The sequence below is a fragment of the Calidris pugnax genome, unplaced genomic scaffold (assembly GCF_001431845.1).
Source record: "Calidris pugnax isolate Ruff unplaced genomic scaffold, ASM143184v1 scaffold51, whole genome shotgun sequence".
NCBI classification, from domain to species: domain Eukaryota; kingdom Metazoa; phylum Chordata; class Aves; order Charadriiformes; family Scolopacidae; genus Calidris; species Calidris pugnax.
Genome location: NW_015090797.1, coordinates 7,912,565 through 7,934,238, shown reverse-complemented (window position 1 = coordinate 7,934,238; position 21,674 = coordinate 7,912,565). Strand labels below are relative to the sequence as shown.

At 40.8% G+C, this 21,674-nt stretch overlaps 1 protein-coding gene across 2 annotated transcripts; it reads right to left on the bottom strand.

Moving 5' to 3' along the window:
* Positions 1–8,845: 8,845 nt before the first annotated feature.
* On the bottom strand, positions 8,846–20,052 carry MRPL15 (mitochondrial ribosomal protein L15). Of its 2 annotated transcripts, none has more exons than XM_014937000.1 (6): positions 19,910–20,052; positions 16,442–16,599; positions 13,633–13,798; positions 12,883–13,006; positions 11,273–11,653; positions 8,846–9,730 (listed from the first exon to the last, which is right to left on the bottom strand). In XM_014937000.1, the coding sequence occupies exons 1-5, from the start codon at positions 20,006–20,008 to the stop codon at positions 11,316–11,318; spliced, it is 885 nt and encodes a 294-aa protein (XP_014792486.1). In that variant the 5' UTR covers positions 20,009–20,052; the 3' UTR covers positions 8,846–9,730; positions 11,273–11,315. The 2 variants fall into 2 exon arrangements, with proteins under 2 accessions (XP_014792486.1, XP_014792487.1); XM_014937001.1 differs by lacking the exon at positions 8,846–9,730 and adding an exon at positions 9,755–9,773.
* Positions 20,053–21,674: the final 1,622 nt, after the last annotated feature.

Sequence of the window (21,674 nt, the reverse complement as noted above, 5' to 3'; positions counted from 1 at the left end):
CAGAAGTGAAGTCTACCTGACCATGGCGACGGAGCCATAACGGATGCCTTGCTTTATTCCCTGTAGGCACAAGAAGTTACTTTGATACTGGAGAGCTTTATTTTTCTCCATGACGCCGCTTTGAACAAAGGCAGGAATCCCACACTTGTGGCCTGAAATAATGAAAACAATTGGCTTAGTCTGACCAATTAAAAAAGCTCCCACTACCTCAAAAACAAACAAAAAAAGAAAATAAAAAGAAGGGGAATAAATTATATACTGCGTTCCTTATAAACTCACGGATCACGTCCAAGGCCTTCAGGGTCCCCAATATTTAGCTTTCAAAATGAAGCATTTGAAGTCTCGTTATTACTTCTACCTGGTCGAAGTCACAGTTACCTGTTCTGTGACTCTTGTTTGTAACTGATCATAACATTTCAGTGTGAATGAAATTATCTTTATGTCAGCTTTTGTGAATTTTTAAAATGATTATTCGTATTAAGTATGCAAATTAATTAACCTTTAACCTTGTTTGTAAGCTCCTTCTGGAGAGACACCAAGGAAGTCTGAAAAGACAGAATAACAGAATGATATGGGGTTGGAAGGGACCTCTGGAGATCATCTCGTCCAACCCTCCTGCAGAGCAGGTCCATCCAGAGCAGGTTGCACAGGAATGTGTCCAGGCGGGTTTGTAATGTCTCCAGAGATGGAGACTCCACCACTTCTCTGGGCAGCCTCTTCCAGGGCTCTGCCACCCTCAAAGTGAAGAAGTTCCTCCCCATGTTGAGATGGAGCTTCTTATGTTCAAGTCTGTGCCCATTTCCTCTTAGCCTGTCACTGGGCACCACTGAAAAAAGACTGGCCCCATCCTCCTAATACCCACCGTTTAAATATATATAAGTATTGATCAGATCCCCCCTCAGTCTTCTCTTCTCCAGACTAAAAAGACCCAAGTCCCTCAGCCTCACGCAAGTGAGAAAACACAGCTTTTCCTTCAGCCAAATGTTACTGGGCAACAATTTTGAGACACTCACCATATTTGGCAGGGAAAAAGAACCACGTTGTATGGGTGTGTTTGGGCAGTTCTGCTATTCTCTTTCCTAGTGTTATGGCACCATGAGGGGCAGCAGGGCAGGGGCTGGCAGCCTCCCCCATCCTCTCCCACCTCCCCAGCCAGGAGCAGGGCAGCTGGGGGCACCATGGCAGCCCCAGCCCTGGGCATTGGGCACCTCCCTCAGGTGGTACCCGATCCTCTAATGCAAGGCTGGTCAGTCAGGCTTGATGGTGCTCTTGCAGCCCTGGAACAAAACTGTGAAAGCTGTGATGATTAAAATAAAATAGACTATAATGATGTGGACTATTCTGCATTAAAAAAAAAATATAAAAAATTCATTTACACAATGTCAGAGCACCCAAATCCCAGATATAGGGAAAAATGATGGCTATTTGAAGGCTCATATTGCTCAGAGACTGGAATCTGCTGCTGATGGAGATTTTTGCCTAGGGAATTTATTAGCCCTCTCCCCAGAGGCACATCCTATCAGAGACGATTAGCAGACGAAAAAAAAATCAGTGGATTTTAAAATACAGAACCTTTATTTTTTCATGGGCTAATTAGAAACATGCCACAAATACAGAACCTGAGCCACACGTAAAGTTCTGAGTCAGATATAAAAGATTATCTGAAGGAAAATAAAAAGCCTGCCTTTTCCGTTCAACAACACGGGGCTTGTGCAAGTTCCTAGTTATTTCATTCAGGAAGAATCAAAGTTTCCTTTCTACCACAGAAAAACATTGAGCTCTGACTCTTTGTGAAGCCAAGCACAGTGCTAGTAGCACAGAGTCATGCTGAATCAACCAAAATGTTTATTTCCAGTATTTCAAGAAACACTAAAATGACAGAAGACACAAAAAATTCCTCCAGTCCCAAGGACTGCTCCAAGAAGGCTTCTTCAGGGCTTTAGTACAGGGTTTCATGTGAAACCCATCGACGTCAGGAACCACCAAGAATCTCCACAGTCTACTTTTTGAGTCAATGACTACTCTTACAAGGAGAAGACTGCTTTGGTTCACACTGGGGAGGGACTGTTTCCCCAAATACGGCTACTCCTTTCAGTAAAGGTGAGACACAATTCTCATTTGGGGTATGTTATCCCCTTGAAATGTTAATCTAGATAACCAAAGAAAAATCAGAAGTGTTCTGGGTGTCTTTTAGCCAGGTTTTACTCTTGCTCTTAAATACGCGGTTCACTAAGGCACAGAACTCAAAGTATTTCTAGCAGGATCTGCAATGATGATGGAGCAGGTAATACTTTCCAGGTGGCATCATCATTGCAGGATGCTACCTCTGCCCAATGGACATCACTAGACAGAAAATTCTGCGTCTTGGATAATATCCCATTATGTTTTAGTGAGTAGGACTTGGGAGGTGATCTTCCCTGTACTTGGAACTGGTGAGGCCTCACCTCGAGTACTATGTCCAATTTTGGGCCCCTTACCACAAAAAAGACATTGAGGGGCTGGAGCAGGTCTGGAGAAGGGCAATGAAGCTGGTGAGGGATCTGAAGAACAAGTTTTATGAGGAGAGGCTGAGGGAGCTGGGGTTATTCATCCGAGAGAAAAGGAGGCTGAGGGGAGACCTTCTCGCACTCTCCAACTCCCTGAAAGGAGGGTGTAGAGAGGCAGGAGTCGGTCTTTTCTCCCAAGTCACAGGTGATGGGACAAGAAGAAATGGCATCAAGTTGTGCCAGGGGAGGTTTAGATTGGATATTTGGCAAAATTTTTACACTGAAAGGGTTATTAAGCATTGGAACAGGCTGCCCAGGGAAGTGGTTGAGTCACTATCCCTGGAGGTATTTAAAAGATGGGTTGGCATAAATGCTTAATGACATGGTTTAGTGATGGTTTTTGTCAGTGTTAGGTTGTTGGTTGGACTAGATGATCTGAGAGGTCCCTTCCAACCTAGACAACTCTGTGTTTCTGTGTTTGATTTCAGATTCCTAAAATAGGATGTTAGGTTGTTGGTTGGACTAGATGATCTGAGAGGTCCCTTCCAACCTAGACAACTCTGTGTTTCTGTGTTTGATTTCGGATTCCTAAAATAGCAAAGAGAATCCAAACAGCAAGGGCAGCCATTATTTCATTAAGGAAAAACCACAAAAGGATCATATTCTGAACTTACCACTGATTGCTATAAGCCATCTCACAGTTTGCTCAGCACAGCTGCAATGCACAGCTCCCAGGAGACCACATGCAAAACCCTCATGGCTCCAATATTAAGCTCGAACAAGCTTTCAATCTACCTTAACTTCAGCTTCAGAAGAGCATGCTAGAAACACTGAAAACAAAGGCCAAAAGCGATGATGAAATAAATGAACCATTCATTTTGATGTTTAAACCTTCCAGACTTAGAAAAGAGTGAATAGTCCCTAAAGCAGAGTTCAGTGAATTCCCATAGGAATAAGTGGGTCTGGTCACTAGGTGTCAGCCTTGCCTGTACCAGGAGGACACTGGACCTTCTCCCTGTCCCAGCAAGCAGATGCAACTCTCACCATCTCTACAAAGGATGGCAGCAGTCTTGTAATTTGGGGAAAGGAGCAGGAGGATGTTGTTTGTGTGGAATGCTTATGTACCTGGTAATGGAATATTTGTTGCCCTGGGGTGTGGATGCTGGAAAGCACAGCAATGCTTCTTACACGCTGAGGAGACGTGACTGGAGGTCAACTGCAGGGACACCAGAGGAGTTATGCTCTCAAACAATGAAGAAATCAGCAGGGTATAAGCAATGAATCAGTAGCTGTTTTGCGAGCCTCACAGCATTTACTGTTTATCCTAAAGCACCAGTTCCTGGAATAATGCCATCCCATGAAAATGCTGGCTCCCACTTAAATTTGCTTCTAGGCTCGCTGGATGCAGGAACAATGCTTGGAAACAAGATCCCTGCAGGGCTGAAAACTCTAAGGACAACAAAGAAAACCTAAAATGTATTCTTTAAATGATTTCTTGAATACTTCGTAACAGTACAGTCAGCAAAAACAAGGAGTAATTAAACGTGCAGCAGAGTTTCAGCAGTGTTTGCAGAATGTTTTTATGTTTCTGATTTTGGAATCTTTTCAGATGGAGACTTTCATACCTTGATTCTCACGTTCCCAAGCCTGCAGAGATTATCTTTTCTTTTGCTATGGCCAACTGCAGCACCACAGCTGGAAGTCATTGCCCATAGCAGTCTGCTGCCATTGCAGTTTCCTGATACGCTGCAAGCAAAGTCATCCAGCTCCGCTGAGGGCAACAGTTCAAACTAGCAAAACATGCACTTTTCACAATATGCAGCAAAAAGATGAGTTGACAGCTTTTTACCCCCCATTTTCTTCTTAGGTTCTCTTATTGGGCAGATAAGCTTTTCCATAATAACTAAAGACAGAAATCATAGCATCCCTGTGCTTTGATTCCCTCAAATACATACAAATATAAGTGCATAAAAACTAACCCAGGTACAATTTTGCAGCGCGTTCACATCCTCCTGACAGTAATTCATTTCATGATCATTCCACAATAAACACCTGTCTTTAATAACGAACCTGGAAGGGCTGGAGCTTTCCAGTAACAACAATAACAACAAAACCCAACAACAAAATCAGTTAGCCCAGACATTTCACAAGTCCTAGACGGCAGGGCAGCAGCAATGTTGAGCCAGCCAAACCCAACAGAAAACAAGTAGAATAATATTTTGACTGGAACTGTCTCAAACCTAGTACACTGCCCATACCCAGACTGCCTGCTGTGGTGATTAGGGCAGTGCCTTGCCAAAAACAAAACAAAAAACAACAACCAAATAAAAAAGGGGGATAAATGATTGCCTACACGGTAAAAACCAAACATGCCTATGAGGTATGAGGGACCCAGAATCACTGAAAATAGGATAAACGGCAAGTCAAAATGTGTAGAAGGATCAGTCCCAAATCTCTTTTATACACACACAACTCATCACAGCAGTAGGGGGGCCCTAAGAGGCACAGGGGTCTGCATGGTCCCAGGGGGCTGTGAGACAAGTAGCTCAGTCCCCTTCTCTGACCATTACAAGCAGTGCTTGCTGAAGGAGACACCTCAGAGGGACACTGCCCTCCTCTCCAATTTTTTCCTAATTTCCCAGTCCAAACAACTTTAATTTCCATGCTTTGCTTGCAGAGGAAATGCATCAAGTTGGCACAACCATCAGCAAAGTATTACATGTAAGGCAGGTAGACAAATTTTGAATGGCAGTATGAGTGCAGAGCTGTGAACTGGGAGGTATCCACCTTGAAAGAATCAGAGGTTTCTAGGTGAGGATACCAACAATTTCTGCACCTTCCAACAGTTGTAAAATAACACAGATCATCTAATTGCCAGCACTTCACCTCTCGTGGCACCAAGATGTCGCCCTGACTTGTCTTTTATTAAATTAGCATACTTATTTTCAAAGACAAACACAACCTAGCACATCAAACTTGAGAAGTTCCCAGTGCTGAGCTAGGCAATCCACACTGGGGAATCATGATCCACAAGATCTTCCAACCCACCCTTACCTTCAAGCATCTTGGGCCACTGAAAACAGAGTTGAATTTGGAACAGGTTGCCCAGGGAAGCTGTGGCTGCCCCATCCCTGGAAGTGTTCAAGGCCAGGCTGGATGGGGCTTGGAGCAACCTGGTCTGGTGGGAGGTGTCCCTGCCCATGGCAGGGGGGTTGGAACTTGATGATCTTTGAGGTCCCTTCCAACCCCAACCATTCTATGGTTCTATGATAATTCAGTTCCAGATACTTACATTTTAGGTATATACAGGTGTTATGTATATGTTAAAACTACAGTCAGTCTGGAGAGCCTGAAGTCCAATTTAGTTGCTTAGATATTCTGCTTCAGGCTGAACACAGTGATTTACCAGGCTCCACTGACTCTATCAATCAGATTTCTACTGGCTATAAAATGAGCTTAAACGTGTGAGTAACATGACTCTATCAATCAGATTTCTACTGGCTATTAAATGAGCTTAAACAACTGTCTACGTGTGATGTAAATTTAGACTTGCATGAATTTTGAAATTGAGACAATACCTCACTATAGTAAATTTACAAGGAACTTGGATTCCAACTTTTGAAGCTCTGAACCACTGCTACATTCAACAAAGAAGGCATCTCCCTTGCCCTTATTTAGAGCAGACAAGGCAATCCTATCGTGGAACTAGAATGAACTGTACAGAGGCTGGGTTTCCAAAGGTGCGAGGAGAGACTGATTTGGGTGTTGATGCATTGATGAGCTTAAACAACTGTCTACGTGTGATGTAAATTTAGACTTGCATGAATTTTGAAATTGAGACAATACCTCACTATAGTAAATTTACAAGGAACTTGGATTCCAACTTTTGAAACTCTGAACCACTGCCACATTCAACAAAGAAGGCATCTCCCTTGCCCTTATTTAGAGCAGACAAGGCAATCCTATCGTGGAACTAGAATGAACTGTACAGAGGCTGGGTTTCCAAAGGTGCGAGGAGAGACTGATTTGGGCATTGATGCATTGAGTGCAAAATTGCTTATCCATTAAGACTTGTATCTAGTGCATGTAATTCTGAGTTAAGTGCACAGACACCCTTCCAGGAGCATTCCTTGACTCTGAATAAACTCCAAATGCATTGCTCAAATGCCCCTCAACTCAGTCAGCGTGTGCCTTGGAGTCTACAAGGTTAACAAGTAAACAACATCGCTGTTGACATTTTTAACAACAAAAGCAACACCAGTCCAGGAAACTCAAGCCATGAAAAACCCTCTCGTATAAACAGATGCAGGAATGATCAACACTTTTCCTGCTCCAGAGGCACATAAAACAACCAGATTTTCAAACCCAGAGTGGGCCAGACAGGATGACACTGTGAGAATGATTGAGCCCTGCAGTTCCCACCACTGCAAGGGGAGAAGTGAGAAGAGACCTTGGGAAGATGCAGATGCAACAGAGGGAATATTAAGCAAAGGAGACAGAATAGATCTGAGGATAGTTTGCTTCCACTGAGAAACCAGTAATTCTTTAGACAATGCCATATAGTTCTGCTACAAAAGACCAAGATGGGATACCTGGGCTAGGAGATGAAGGAGCTTAAGAAGTTCAGAATTTTCCTACTGGATAAGAATTTTGTCACACCAGGACTTATAACTACATCTTTTCACAGACTAAACTGTAACACAATAAGCTGAAATGCAGACTGCAAGTCATGTAAAACTATTGCCATATGATCACCAAGAAATTTTTGAGAAATAAATCTGCATATGAAATATTAAACTGGCCATTTTGGACAGACACAGCATCTTTCTTACTTCAGATATATGTAAATATAACACTTAAATATTTAAAATACAAAACTCCTGCAACAATTTCAAATTTTTACAGAACTTGTGAGCGTTCAACAGTGCAAAATTAGCTTTGCATTAGCATGTTAAACTTTTGCTATAAAATAGAAAAGAATAAAATAGCAATGGGAAGCTATCTTCATACCTGACCACTTTTATATGACTTCCTGGAGCACCAACATCAATTATGCTCGTATGTCAAAACAATGTTGGCACACTGCCAGCGAGGATTCAGATCAGGGCCACTGATTTATTCATTTATTCCTTTTGAGAAATCAATGAATGGTACAGTCAACTTTTGGTTGTTAAACATGAATACTATACTATGAAGTATGAGTTAAAAGTCAGCGCGTCTTTGCTGTACATATCAGTAAAAGGGAAAATGCATTTATTTTAACTTGCTTCATTTTGAGTCTGCAGCCAGCCACCTGTAAAGACAGTACAGGCTACCAACAGCAGCCACTCAATTTCATAAGAAAGGGTGATTTCTAATTATCAGTGTATGATATAACAAGGTATGAACTGGTTCAGAGGCCTTTATTTTTATCTCGGTCTCACATATGTAATCAGTTTTACCCAGGAACCGTTCAAAATTATGATGTTGTTGATAAAAATTGACACGGCTTTTGGTATTTTATGGCACAAATAACATTTCTTTTCCTCAACTACTTCATAGTGCTTTTCCGGTTACAGCAGATTGGGTGCTCCTTGCTGTGTAATACATTGTTGCATATGAAAAACCCCTATCAAAACAGGATATCCAAGGCAATCATTTATCTTATGAACATGAAAACATGGTACGTGTTCCTAAGTAAAAAGAATGGCCTTAAGATGCCAGCGCTGGCTTAAGAATCTTGCATCACTGAGCCTGACCCTCATATAAACAACAGCCCATTGGGAGGCTGTTTATTACAGATTTATTAGAAACCTTGTCAATAACTTACTTGTGCTTTTGATAATTCTGTATTCAGTTGCCAGGAGACTTGTGTTCCTGACGAGATAAAATGAACAGGAAATCCTCTATAGCCTTGTCACTTTTTTTCACTAGTAAATAAAAATCAGAACAACCATTATAAAATACTAGCTACTGTAAACAGAAGAGAGAAAAAAAAAGACAAGCATTGCATATTTTAAATAAAGCAACATACAGCCCTTTTTGCCCTCTCCAATTATAAGATGATAAAAGATCACCTTTATGAAGTAGAATGACCGGATTCTGTGGAACGTGGCTGTTTTGGCTCCGAGGTATTTGTAGCCTTATAGTATCAGAGCCAGGATACAGCTGCCTTGTGACTAAGACATCGGCCACTGAATAAGTGCTATCCAACCCCCCGACGTCACCAGACATCTGTTTCCTGTTTTCATTCTTTCTTTTGCTGTTATCATTTTATCCAAGTTACCCTTTCACCTGAAAATCATTTAGAAACCTACAGAAACCAGCGCGTGCACGCGTGCGTATATCAAAGAAGTTGATTTAGGAAAAAAAAAAAAAAATTGCTGAGAGCAGTTTGTTCATTTTAATACAAAGAGCAGGAGTGGAAACAAAGTTGCCTTCCCCCCCTTTTCTCCTCCCCAAAATACACAATGATACATAAACACTTTTGTCTTCTGGTCTTCACTAATATGACTAACTTCCTTCTTTGCTTCCAGTTAAGTAGCTTTCCTGTTGAGTACCACCACCTCCACAAAATACAATTGTGAATCGATTCATAAAAACAGAAACATTATGGCACAAATAAGGGAAGGCAATAAATACTCTTCCCCCCCTCCAACTCCTTCCCAAATGGAGGCAGTAGTATTGTAATAACAAAAAGAAAAAAAAAAACTTTAAAAAAAAAAAGTATTGCTTGTCATTTAAGTTTCCAAACCAACAATCATCAGGATGCAGAACAGGATACATCTAAAGTGAGAAAGTTATTTACTTCACATTCAAGTTAACACTAGCTATACTTTTTTTGGTACACGGTATTATTCTTAATGTGCCAAAAAAGTGTTGTGCACCTTATAAAACATGAATGTTAACACCACCAAGAGCAAATTCCTGCTATTCACAATCCAATATTATACTGGTAGTGTTTTGCTGTGTTTCACCTATACTTAAACCACAGGTCAGGAGAACGACCATTACTGATAGCATCTAACACACATTAACAACAGACAATAGAAGCTGGAGAGTAAGTTGTCAAAAATTAGTGACTTTCCATTGTTATTCTCTGTATTTCAGACCATTTAATCATCATGAGAATAGAAGACTTGTTTTATTTTGTCTTGTCATTACAGATGCTCACATTAATTGACAGGGCAGTTTGTTGAGTGAAGGGAAAATCTGGCCTGGTTGACAAACACCAACAAAAAAATTCGTCCATTTCTTGTTATTCTCTGAAAAAAAAAGAAGATATTTTCGTCCATTTCTTGTTATTCTCTGAAAAAAAAAAAGAATATATTCTTAAATTTATTTTTTTTATTCCCCCCACACCTTGAGGCATAAAAGTGAAATACAGGTGTTACACAACAGAAGCAGGAGATTCTGGCATAAAGAGGGCTTCCCCTAGGAGAGGATGGTTTGGCAGCTACAGGAAACTCTAAGTAGCATTTCCAAAGGCAAACGAAAATTGGAAAGCAAGACTTACTCTTGTGTTCTGTTCTTCCCGTCTGTTTCCTGGGAAACTCTAAGTAGCATTTCCAAAGGCAAATGAAAATTGGAAAGCAAGACTTACTCGTGCTCTGTTCTTCCCGTCTGTTTCCTACATCCTAATAACCAAATTATCCCTACTTTAAAACCAAATTCGGCTTCCAATAAAGTTCACGTAAATATGAAGCATCCCATTAATTTATGACTGACAGATTAACTTAGTCTCCTCTCTCATCTTTCAATTTCTTGCTTGGTTCATCATCCCAAAAGCCTAACCCTAAGGTTCCCTATGAAGCCTTGAACAATCTTGCATAGTAGAAATATAGTATTTTGGACAGACTGATGAAAGTATTTTTCAAGATCATATCAAGTTGGGTGTGATTAAAATACTGCTTCCCATAAAAATTATTTGTTCATAACTTTTCACAACATCTAAATTCACTTGTCCACTGGCACATATGCAATCTGATCGAGCTGAAAACCAAACCTTAATTGTTCATCACATCCCCATCCCTGACAATCCACTGTCACTGCCTAATATTCACTGACTCCGGATTCTGCTGCACATTTTTATCAGTGACATTACATTTGTGTCTGAATTATAAAGGCCATTGATTTGACATAGCTAGCTTTTTTTAAAATAAAATTTAGCTAGAAAGTTCTTTTAAACTGCACATCCTGTCTTTCTCAATTCCGTCTGAAGGAACAAGACAAAGATCAAGACCTTTCAAGCTCTAGTGCTACTGATGACAGTGGCAAAACCCCAAACATTGCTACGGAATCGAAGAGGTTAATGAATTCTTCTGTATTTTGTTATTTCTGGTTGCTTTTAATTTTCCCCCATTCAAAAATAGATGGGGGAAATACCTCTTAACAGTATTCAAGATACCATTTTCTAAAACATAAAATATAATGCTACGCAGCATGAATGTAAAAATAATATTAGTTCTGTACAGCCACGTTTCCAGTTTAGAACTGACAGGGGGAACAAATAGGAACTAATTATTAGGTCAAGTTGCTCTTTGGAATCATCCTCTGAAATAAATGCAACATCAAATATTTTGTCTGAAAAAATAACTGGCAAATCATCACAAGAGAAAGTGCCCAAACACACACTTTATGTTGCTCTACACTGTTTCCAAATGTTAAGACTTCTCATACACAGTATTATGACAATAAAGAAGTTGAGAGCTCCACAGAAGATTACATAAACAAAAATTTATGTTTTGTCTAGTGTAACAGGAGTCTTAAAAAAAAACAAACACCACTCTGTATCCATTATTTCATACCCAGATGTTTCCTGTGCACCTGCAGTTGTCTCCAGTTCTGAATTCATGAACTATAGTATTTTAACAGCTTCTCATCAGTTGGTTTTAGAATTTTCTTGTCTGCCATGTTTACGATCCATCCTGGAGCAAGACCAAAAAATATCTGTCTAGGATCCTTGCGCATGCTTAACATTTTGAAGAGTTCATCTTTGGTTATGTCTGGTAAGGTATAACCATATTTCTTGGCAAGTTCAAGCCTGGCTTCTGCAACCTTGGCTGGATCTGACAGGTACCCACGATTCCTGGCATCCGTGTAGTAACGGACTAGATCTTCAGGTGGAAGCATTCGCTTTGGAATGGGCTGGCCACGCAGGAAAAAGACTACTGGCTTACATAAAATTTCTGTGGGCAAACACGAGAGAAAATGAGATACTATCCTTTATGATACATATTTAAAGACATTAAATGACACCTCCTTATTTAACATTTTGTACTAAATAAATTATTAAAAAGTACCAAGCAAAATAAACAGATCTTAAGAATATTCTTCTTCAGAATGAGACAGTGTTTTACAAGTTTCACTTAACCAAACAAACAATTCTGTTTTAACTGATATTTATTAGTGACAGCCTGAAGGAATCATTACTTCTAACACATTTGGAATGCCTACCTCGGAAAGATACAGTAACTAAGCTAGACACCACCATTTATTTAAAGGCCTGACTTCCAGGTTAGAAGCAATGCTTTTGCACAGATATTTACACAGCGTACCAACAAATGTCAAATTTAGTGTTTCTAGAAGTATTTTAAATAAAGAACCAATGGCATGTGCACCTATTTAGTCACCTACTAAAGAGATTTAGTCATCTACTAAATGAGACTACTGTTTCCTCCTCAAGTTTTACTGAGTTTGGCAAATTACATTCCAAATCCTTTTAACCTTAATATCTCAGTTATTTTCTGGATTGGAAAAAAATAAATTGTATCACTCCAGAGTAACATATGTTGGGCACAAAAAAATGTCTATTCCTCTTGTTCTCAGCCTCATTCACACATGAAAGCTCCATTATTGTCAATAAAAACTGCATGAATGAATATTAGGCAGGATGCAGCCTCAAGCAAAGCAAAGCCTCATTCTCCAGTGAAAGTGCTCTGAAAACAATAGCCATTTTAACTGGAACGATTCTGAGCTTCTGTAACTTAGTTATTTCCTCACTTTAATTGGAAAAATATTTTACATTAAAAATATAAACATCCATAGCGTCTTTCAAATTTAGGGGTTTCCCCTGAATTTTCTTAGGGTTATTAAACACATAAGAAAGTTAGAAGACAAAAATTCAAAGAAACAATCTTTTATTTGTTCTTCTATTTACAAAGCTACTTGGATTTCTTTAAATGGCTGATTGGTAAATGGCTACTAACACTGGTAGGGCTAAACACATGAATGGCTGAAAAAAAGGAAAGCTGAAGAGGCCCCACAGTTCAACAGTTGTATAACAATGTGTTGTTGAAGCTTTTAAAATAGAAGTGGTGGATGATCTTCCAGTAAGAACTATGTTTGAAACTGATTTGGATCATTTAATCTTTGCATATTAGAACAAAAAAAAAAAAGTCAGAAATGAAATTCTTACCCAAACTCCTTGGATCATAGAATGATGTTGTCACAACTCCCCCGTTTTTTTCTATGGTTGCAATTGCTAATTCAGATGCCCTCTGCACCTCAATATTTACTTTTGCTGTAAAGATATCAGCACCCTGTAAATTTCAACACATAACAGAGTAACATTAAAATGAGTATTTTTGGACATACATGTATTCTTCTCTGCAAAGTTGCAAGAAACATTAAATCCCACAAAATATTATGATTTGGCTGTTCCCTGCACCAGGATGGGTGAGGTGGTGGAGTCACCATCCCTGGCTGTGTTTAAGGGCCGTTTAGATGCAGTGCTAAGGGACATGGTGTAGGGGAGGACTTTGTAGAGTAGGGTAGATGGTTGGACTCGATGATCCCAAGGGTCTCTTCCAACCTAGACGATTCTATGATTCTGTGATCTCAGTTGAATGAAAAAAGTTTGCCTCTCCGTGATATTAATACATTTCTTTCAGTACATTCAAGTCTTCTGTTGTAAAATACCTGTTTGACCTCTTGTTATGTGCCCCTTAACTATTATTTTTGTAGTCTCTGACATTTTAAAACACTATCCTGGTTATTTGTTTGGGTTTTTTTTGCTGACACACAGTGCCCTCTAGTGGATTTATTGCCACAAAAATCCCACAGCAAATTTATAAAAGCCAAGATGCTTCCAAACCAGCCTGGTATGGAAAAATTGAAAATCCAAGGCTTTATAGTGCCTGAAGTACCAAGTGTCTTGTACACGTACCTCCTCCACCAGCTGGACACCGTAATCCCTTTTGAGCGGTTGCACGGTTACACCTCTGGCGTTGGTGAGCTGCGTTAAGTCAATCGGCTGCGTGGGGTCCACTCTGCCCAAATCAATCAGGTACTGCAGCCTCTGAAGACTGAGAGGTTGATACTGCCGCCTGAGGCTGGGGAGAGGAAAACAAACAAACAAAAAAAGAAACAAAACAATGAGAAACTTTCAAAATTGAAGCTTTAATACAAACTGGTCAACTGAGATACAGCACACTGTATTCCATTTTTTACCTACTCCTAAAACTACCAAGTCAATGTTTAAACCAGACCCATCCATAAACCAAAATTTCAAGTTTAATTTAATGCAAATACAAGCCGTAGTTACAGCCCAAGACTCATTACACATTCAAGCTTCCTCATGCACCCCACCTCCAATATGACTTTAATTATTTTGCTGTTGCTGAGCTCAATTTACTCCAGAGTAACTCATTGGTTTAAGGAAGAAGAAAAAGAGGAAGAAATTAAAGTGTAATCATTTCTTGGTACGTCAAGAAGATTCTAAATAACTACCACTTTCAAAGTGAATCCTGGGTGGTAGCTTCACTTCTACATTTCAGAAAATGTGACAAGAACTACAGTCAAAATCAAATATACCCTCCCCTCCCACATGAATTTAGTCAAAGACTACCAGCCAAATGCTGTGTGTGCTCCTGCATAGCTTGCCTATAGCCAGTAAGATTTTTCAGTCCATTACCACTGTACCTGACACCTCACAAGAACTGAATAGAATCTTCCCCAAAATAGCACCAAGGGAAAGAAATAGTGAGAAAATATGCATTAACTCATATCGCCAAAGGGAACTGGAATATTTTGCCAATAGACATCAGCTTTAGCAGAACCCACTTTGGTATTTTATGAAGTTATAACTTTACTATACAAACCAATCCTTAGAATAGCTTTCCTGATCCCAGTGTCTATGCCTACTGCATATCATTTACATGGATGCTCAAAACTTTCTCATACAATCAATTTAACCACTGCTATTAGAAATCTGTGAGTGGTAGCAGAAGAAAAAATGAGAAGCTTATCTTTGTTATTGACAAGTAAGACAACAGAATTTGCACTGTCAGACAGTTCCTAACAGACCAAAAGTTCAAAAGTAGAGGAACACCATGGCAGAAAGTGGAGATAGAAAGAAGTAAAAAGTGAAGACAAAGAAAAGAGGTGGAGATAAAGAGGCAGAGATATTGTTCAGCACGCTCCCACCCTGCCATGACAGTCTCTTCTCAAGTGCACTTAGAGCGTTCACCAGAAAAACATTTACAATAACCTGGCAATGAAACTTTGCCAACAACATTGAAAAGAACTTACAGACTACTTCTGTTTCCACGTGCTGTCAGGTGTGATTAAAAACAGCAAGACCCTACTAATATTTTGTCACTGAAGAAACTTGGATTTTTTCTGTTGTTTATTCATGAATTTGTGACCACTGTTAACATAAGAAACTCAGTGCCTGCATTCTGCAGCAGTTCCTTTGTGGGACTGCAGATCTACCCTGTGTCTTCAGCTATCAAAAGTGCTTCTCATTTACTCTTATAATAAGTTTGTTTAACAAACAGGAGGAAATGACAATACTTGGAAATATAGTCCGAATCACACTTCAAAGCTAGTAAGACTGACAGAGAAAACCTTTGATAATCAGGACAGGTCTGTAGGTTATACTGTATGCATAAAGAATGGAAATATAAAAATTGCACAGCTATTCGATTAAATTGTAACAGCAAATTAATAATAAAATCAAAATTTAAGTTTAGCAATTCACAAATAAATTCATGTAAGTCTTTTCATTCTTGAACTGTCCGCTAGGTGTGGCACATCTTTGTTACTCCTGCCTGTAATAAACTTCTGTATCCAAACAATGCTTTCATGACCATATCTAAAAGCAACAAAATGGTCAGTGACCGAAGTAACATACATGCCATCTTAGCAAACAAAACCAGCTCTAAACAACAACAAAACTGTAATTGTCAATATAGTGAAGGAAATGAATAAAATACTGGCAAACTCCAGCTAAAAACAATGACTGGTTAGAAGAATTATTATAAACACTAAAAAGCTGAAAGAAGGACACAGCACAAATAAGCACCACGTGGAAAGGGCAGAGACACGTAAAACGAGGCAGGATGTCTGAGAAGAACAATTGTGAAAGATGACTTAATGACTTCATCCAAGAGATTTGATATTAAAGAGCTTGCTGAGATTCTAGGTGGAACAGATGGAGTGCAGACAGAGAAAGACTGCAGTGTTGTGGGGCTAAAAAAAAGTACAGTCGCAAAGAGAAGCAGAATTGTTTGGTTAGCAACAGATCAGAGCTTTAGTGACTAAAGCAAAGAGGAATTGCAAAGCAGGGCTTTGGATTACACTTCCATGCTTAATACCCTCACTTGAGTCAATTTAGTTCAACAGGATACCTGCTGTGCAGACAGGCAAAGGGCAGCACAAGCATGTATGGAGCGGGGGTCTGAGAGAAGAAGTGCACACAGCCATAGGAGGGAATGGTAACCTGCTATATATAAGGGATCATGCAAAGAAAAGGGCAAACAAGCAGAGCTGTAACATAACAGAAAATAAAAGAATTCATTAAAAAAATAATCTCACAAGAAATGGGAGATTCTGCCAGTAAGGAAGTTAATGATCTGAGAGGAATGTCTCATTTTCAGTTCAGCCTATTTTGGCATATTTGATTCTGGCTTCAGGAGAAAGATCAAGAAAAGCAGACAACGATTAGATCTCTCAGTAAATGTGAAGAAACTTACCTATGTCCATCGTTAAACCCGTATTTTGGTATGGCCAAGTAAAATGGAGTTTGACCACCCTCAAAGCCTAATCGGGGGCGATTTCCTCTTTGTCTTTCTCCTTTGTGACCTCGACCACACTTCCTACCTCCATGTCTTCCACGGCCACGCCTTTTCTCCTTGAAAACAACCAATGATACATTTAGTCAACTACTTTGAAGATAAGTATCTATAAAACATAAGATTTCATAGACAAACAACTGAACAAAATGCTGATTCTCGAGGAAAAATTAATAATACCTCTTTTCTAATGGAAAAATAGTCAGAAAAGCAGTTAACATGATATTTTTGCAGATCATATCTCTAGGAAAGCACCATAGATAGTCTGAAAGTTTACTTGAACACAATACTAGCATTTAATCCTACCTCTTACACTCTGAAAGTTAGAGAATTTTCCTGGATTAACTATTGATATTTCCTCCTTTTTCATAAGAACATTGCTCAGAAGTTTCCAAACAGTGACAATAAAAATTAAAAAAAAACCCCAAAATTCTACTTCAAGGGGCAGTGGAACAGACTATATATGCCATGCAAACATATAATTCTTTTCACGGACTCAGACTTTCTGAAGAGTCTGCAGCTGTTGCAATTTCTACTGACTATGAATCGAAAGAGAAGACTGTATTTTAAACCTTTATTATTTTTTAAAATTAAAACTGTGATCCTAAGCTATTAGTTTCCTGAGCACTTTAAATTAGCATTGTAGCCATAAACAGCTACATCTTCTTTCATTGACCTATTTGTGCCAGCAGAAGCACTTGCACAGCTAAATGGTGAACAGGATCAAAGAGATAAGCAAAGGTAAAACTTTTTTTTTTTAAATTTTAAACCCAGGTCAGTTGCACCATTCAGTACAATCCATAGGTACACAAATATCTGTAGGATTACAATACAAGCAGTAAGCAAGGCTGGAAATGAGCAGCTGAGGGTGACTGCTATTAAATGTGCCAGCTTACTCTGACCTAACAAATAAAGCTTTCTGTGTAAGGTGACTTCATTTAATTCATATACTAAAGGATCTACAACACTAAGGCTCACTTTGAGTTTTCCAACACTTTATCAGGGATAAGAGAGCCACAAGCTTCAGAATCCCTACTGCTGTGCTGTACGGGGTTGAGTTCAGTATTTGGCTCCAAGAGACACAACCACATCTGTACATCCTTTGATAGATCCATTTGTCTTAAGAAGTTTTTCCCATTTAAGCTAACATTCAGTGGGGTGTGAATGCATGTGGAAGGAGCAATGTCTTGTCACTAACTAGTCTCATATCTGCACAACACACAATTCACGAGTTTGCTATTTTCCATTGTGTTTCTCAACACGAATCAGTCAGGCTGGGAGACACGTAAAGCAACACATCCTAAACAGTATTTGCACTGCTTATAAGCTAACTGATGATCAAGTCATAGTCACTGATGGATTAATGATATAAATAACTCATTATTAAAGAGACTACAGTAAGCCTCTTCAATGTCTCATTTTTTGTATTCAACACTCAGATAGCCACACCTCAGGCACCCCTAATCCTACAAATCAATCTATGCAGTTAAGACTGCAGCACAGAATATTGAGTAAAACTCAGTTCTGAAAACTGCTCAATATTAGCCTAACAGCACAAAGACATGAAATTTGATGTTTTCTGCTCTTTATTCTGTTTGTAAGTTTTTAAAAGTTATGGAGCACCTAATGTGCACTGAAATATTGGTATAAAAGTCTGTCTGGACATACATCAGAAAAAAATGCATTAACATACTTGAAACATCATCTAAGATGCACAATTTACCTGTATTAAAACTAAATAGTATAGAGTTCAAGTGCAGTTTTATGCTAGTCTGGACTATTCCTGCCTTCAAAGGAAGTTGGCTTGTCCCCAGCCCACACGCTGTGCTTCTTTACTCACAGTGCCTCTCGGGCTGACACAAGCAGTTGTGTGGCTCCGTGTTAGATAGGTCAGGGAATTAAACTATATAAAAACTAAATTTTGTCTAACTAGTTTTCATCTGGTTTAGTTCCCTGCTCTGATCCACTGAACAACCTCTAGTAGCAGTACAAAATAAAGAGCAGGTGCGAGCACCTGGAGGCAGAGGGAGGGGACAGCCGGCTCACCCCTTCTGGCAGTTGCCCATACACACACTAAATTGCATGGTGACTTTAATTAATACAAATACACTGACAATATCTGGTCACAAATGGAATTTAATCAGTACACAGACCAGATTTTAGATTGTCAGAGGAGCCAATCAAAAATTTATCTTTTTTTTACTGCAACTTCTGTTTGTGAAGTCAAATATCTTATATCTGTTTATTTGAGAACTTCACTAATGACAGAATAAGGTTGTCAGACACCAAAAAATACCAAAGAAACAGAGCTGAGGTCATGTGTACAGACTCTAACTGAAGGCAAAGAGTTAGCAGTAACATGGGGAGAAAAATTTCCTAAATGGAGTTGCAAGTTACTTGCTAAAGACCCAGTGAGCATACAAAAATCTCTACTCTGAAGATTAAAAAAAAAAAAAAAGTGTTTTCCTAAACCCAACAGCTACCTTGAAAAACAAAAAGTCCTGAGACCAAACACTGGCAGGAAAGCATCAGTTCTAGTAAAACTCAAGTTCAGATTACCCCAAAACTTCTGGATGCTAAGCCTGAAAATACCATTTTAGAGCCTGGATTACTTTGAAAGACCTTAAGAATCACCACTCCAGTGCTGCACGGGGTTGACTCTTCCAGCTCCGCTTTACCCTGGCCAAGCTGGGCATTCACAGCTCCAAATGAAGTAACCTGACAGCAGGGGGGGGGAAATTTCCGTTCTCTTATCTTGTCACAGGTGTAAGGGGTTACAACTATGCTGTGCTCACCAGCTCTACTGGCATCTATAGGGAGCTTTGAGCACTAACAGGGAAGCGCTGCTTCGCACCCCCTGTCAATTCTCTATTCCTATTATACTTCCCCCAAACTAGGTGGGTTTCTTTTCCTTACTCCTCTATCACTTCACAAGGAGACAGCAAGCAGCAGTAACAAGAAGCATTGTCTGACATCACATTCCTTTTCTTTTAAGCCTTTTCAACCTTCCTTTTTCAAATGTATTATACCATCCTATAAACACTTTGTATTCCATACTTTTTTACTGTTTCTGCCCGTCCCCCAGTGATGGCCCTGGGGTTTAACCAGAGCCACTCACCACTCTGTGGGGATGGCCACACGCACCGGCTACAAGACATACAAAGGACAAGAACGCTGCCACCCACTCCTCAGCCTTCCTACACCTATTCGGGAGAGGCCACTCTTCGGGTCCTGCCGCAGCCTCCCCGAAGGTCTTCTAACAGCCCCCGAGGCAACCGCCACCAGGGCCGGCTGTGCCCGCTGCCGAGGCAGAGTCCTACCGGAGGGAAAGCATACCCACGACTCACCCAACAAGCTGCAGGCACTCACCGGCTTTTTGGAGCCTGGGCTGGGCCTTAGGTTGGCCAGACTGACCCTGGGCAGCGACCGCAACAGCTCCAGGGCCTTGGTCCCACCATTCCCGCTCATGTCCGCTCACCTCCCAAGGGCGGCAGCGGCGCGCGCCTGGGCGAGCTGCTTTACGGCAGAACTGTAAAGCGCGCCTCCCGCGCCTTCGCAACAGTGTCGCGCAGCCAACCCCGCCGGCGGGGCGGGAACGCGCGTTGTTATTCGAGCCTTCCCTGGGAGCGCGGCTGCAGTACTTGATCGCTTTTAATATTTTAATTGAAAAAGCGGACCTACTGGGAAATCGTGCAGCAGTTTCCGTCGGTATGTGGGTCTGGCGCAGGGGGTGCAGGCTCAGCGGAGTGAGGAAGAGGGTGAGTTACGCTGCGGCGGCGATGTCACGGAGCGGAAAGGCCGGTTCCCGTTGAGAGAGTTTCCCGGTGTTTTTTGGGTGTAACGTCCCGCTTTTCAGTCCCGAAACGTCTGTTTCACCAAAACCTCCTTCTGTGTTGAACGCCCGCTTCAGATTACGTCTTGGAGAAAAAGTCACACAACGGCTCTGTCTGTTCTGTGAGTAAAGAAAGGTGAAATGGAAATTAGAAATGTGTGGCTTTCAGCATGAAATCCGTACAGCTGCGGCTCAGAGAGCGGGTTGGGTTGGAAAGGACCTTGAAGATCATGGAGTTCCAACCCCCTGCCATGGGCAGGGACACCTCCCACCAGAGCAGGTTGCTCCAAGCCCCATCCAGCCTGGCCTTGAACACCTCCAGGGATGGGGCATCCGCAACTTCTCTGGGCAACTTGTTCCAGTGTCTCACCACCCTCACAGCACAGAATTTCTTCCTGAGATCCAAACTAAGTCTCCCCTCTTTCAGTTTAAAACCATTCCCCCTCATCCTATCGCTACATGTCCTTGTAAAAAGCCCCTCTCCAGCTTTCTTCTAGGCTCCCTTCAGACACTGGAAGGCCTCTGTAAAGTCTCCCTGGAGCCTTCTCTTCTCCAGGCTGAACAACCCCAGCTCTCTCAGCCTGTCCTCATAGCAGAGGTGCTCCAGCCCTCTGATCACCTTTGTGGTCCTCTCCTGGACCTGCTACAACAGGTCCATGTCCTTCCTGTGCTGAGGACTCCAAAGTGTCCACAGTTCTCCAGATGAAGTCCCAGCAGAGCAGAGCAGAGGGGCAGGATCACCTCCTTCTCCCTGCTGGCCACACTTCTCTTGATGCAGCCCAAGATGTGGTTGGCTTTCTGGGCTGCCAGCACGCATTGCCAGCTCACGTTCAGCTTCTCATCCAGCAACACCCCCAAGTCCTTCTCCTCAGGGCTGCTCTCAATCCACTCTCTGCCCAGCCTGTATTTGTGCTTGGGACTGCCCCGGCCCAAGGGCAGGACCTTGCACTTGGCCTTGTTGAACTTCAAGAGGTTGACATGGGCCCAACTCTCAAGCTTCTTACCCCCGTCAAAAAAAAAAAAATTAAAAAAAATAACGATATAACAATACGCTTGAAATACTGGTATGGACAGCCATCGTATCTAAGTGCATTTGAGCCACTAGGATAGGGAAAAATGCATAGTTTAGAGCATGCTTTGCCTTGTAAAGCTCTCACTATTTTAAGCAGAACCTTGAATTTGGATAGAAAAATATCACTCCTATGATAGCTATCAAAACACAAAAAGCTACCTGTGAAAATCACAGAATCTTCATGGTTGGAAGGGACCTTTGAGATCATCAACTTCAACCACAAAAAAACC

Excerpts from the sequence above, each read along its gene's own strand:
- MRPL15 (XM_014937000.1), bottom strand. The coding sequence starts at position 20,008 with ATGAGCGGGAATGGTGGGACCAAGGCCCTGGAGCTGTTGCGGTCGCTG. Across the intron at positions 16,600-19,909 it reads GCCCAGGCTCCAAAAAGCCG|GAGAAAAGGCGTGGCCGTGG; the intron begins GTGAGTGCCTGC and ends GTTGTTTTCAAG. Across the intron at positions 13,799-16,441 it reads GGGTTTAACGATGGACATAG|CCTCAGGCGGCAGTATCAAC; the intron begins GTAAGTTTCTTC and ends TCCTCTCCCCAG.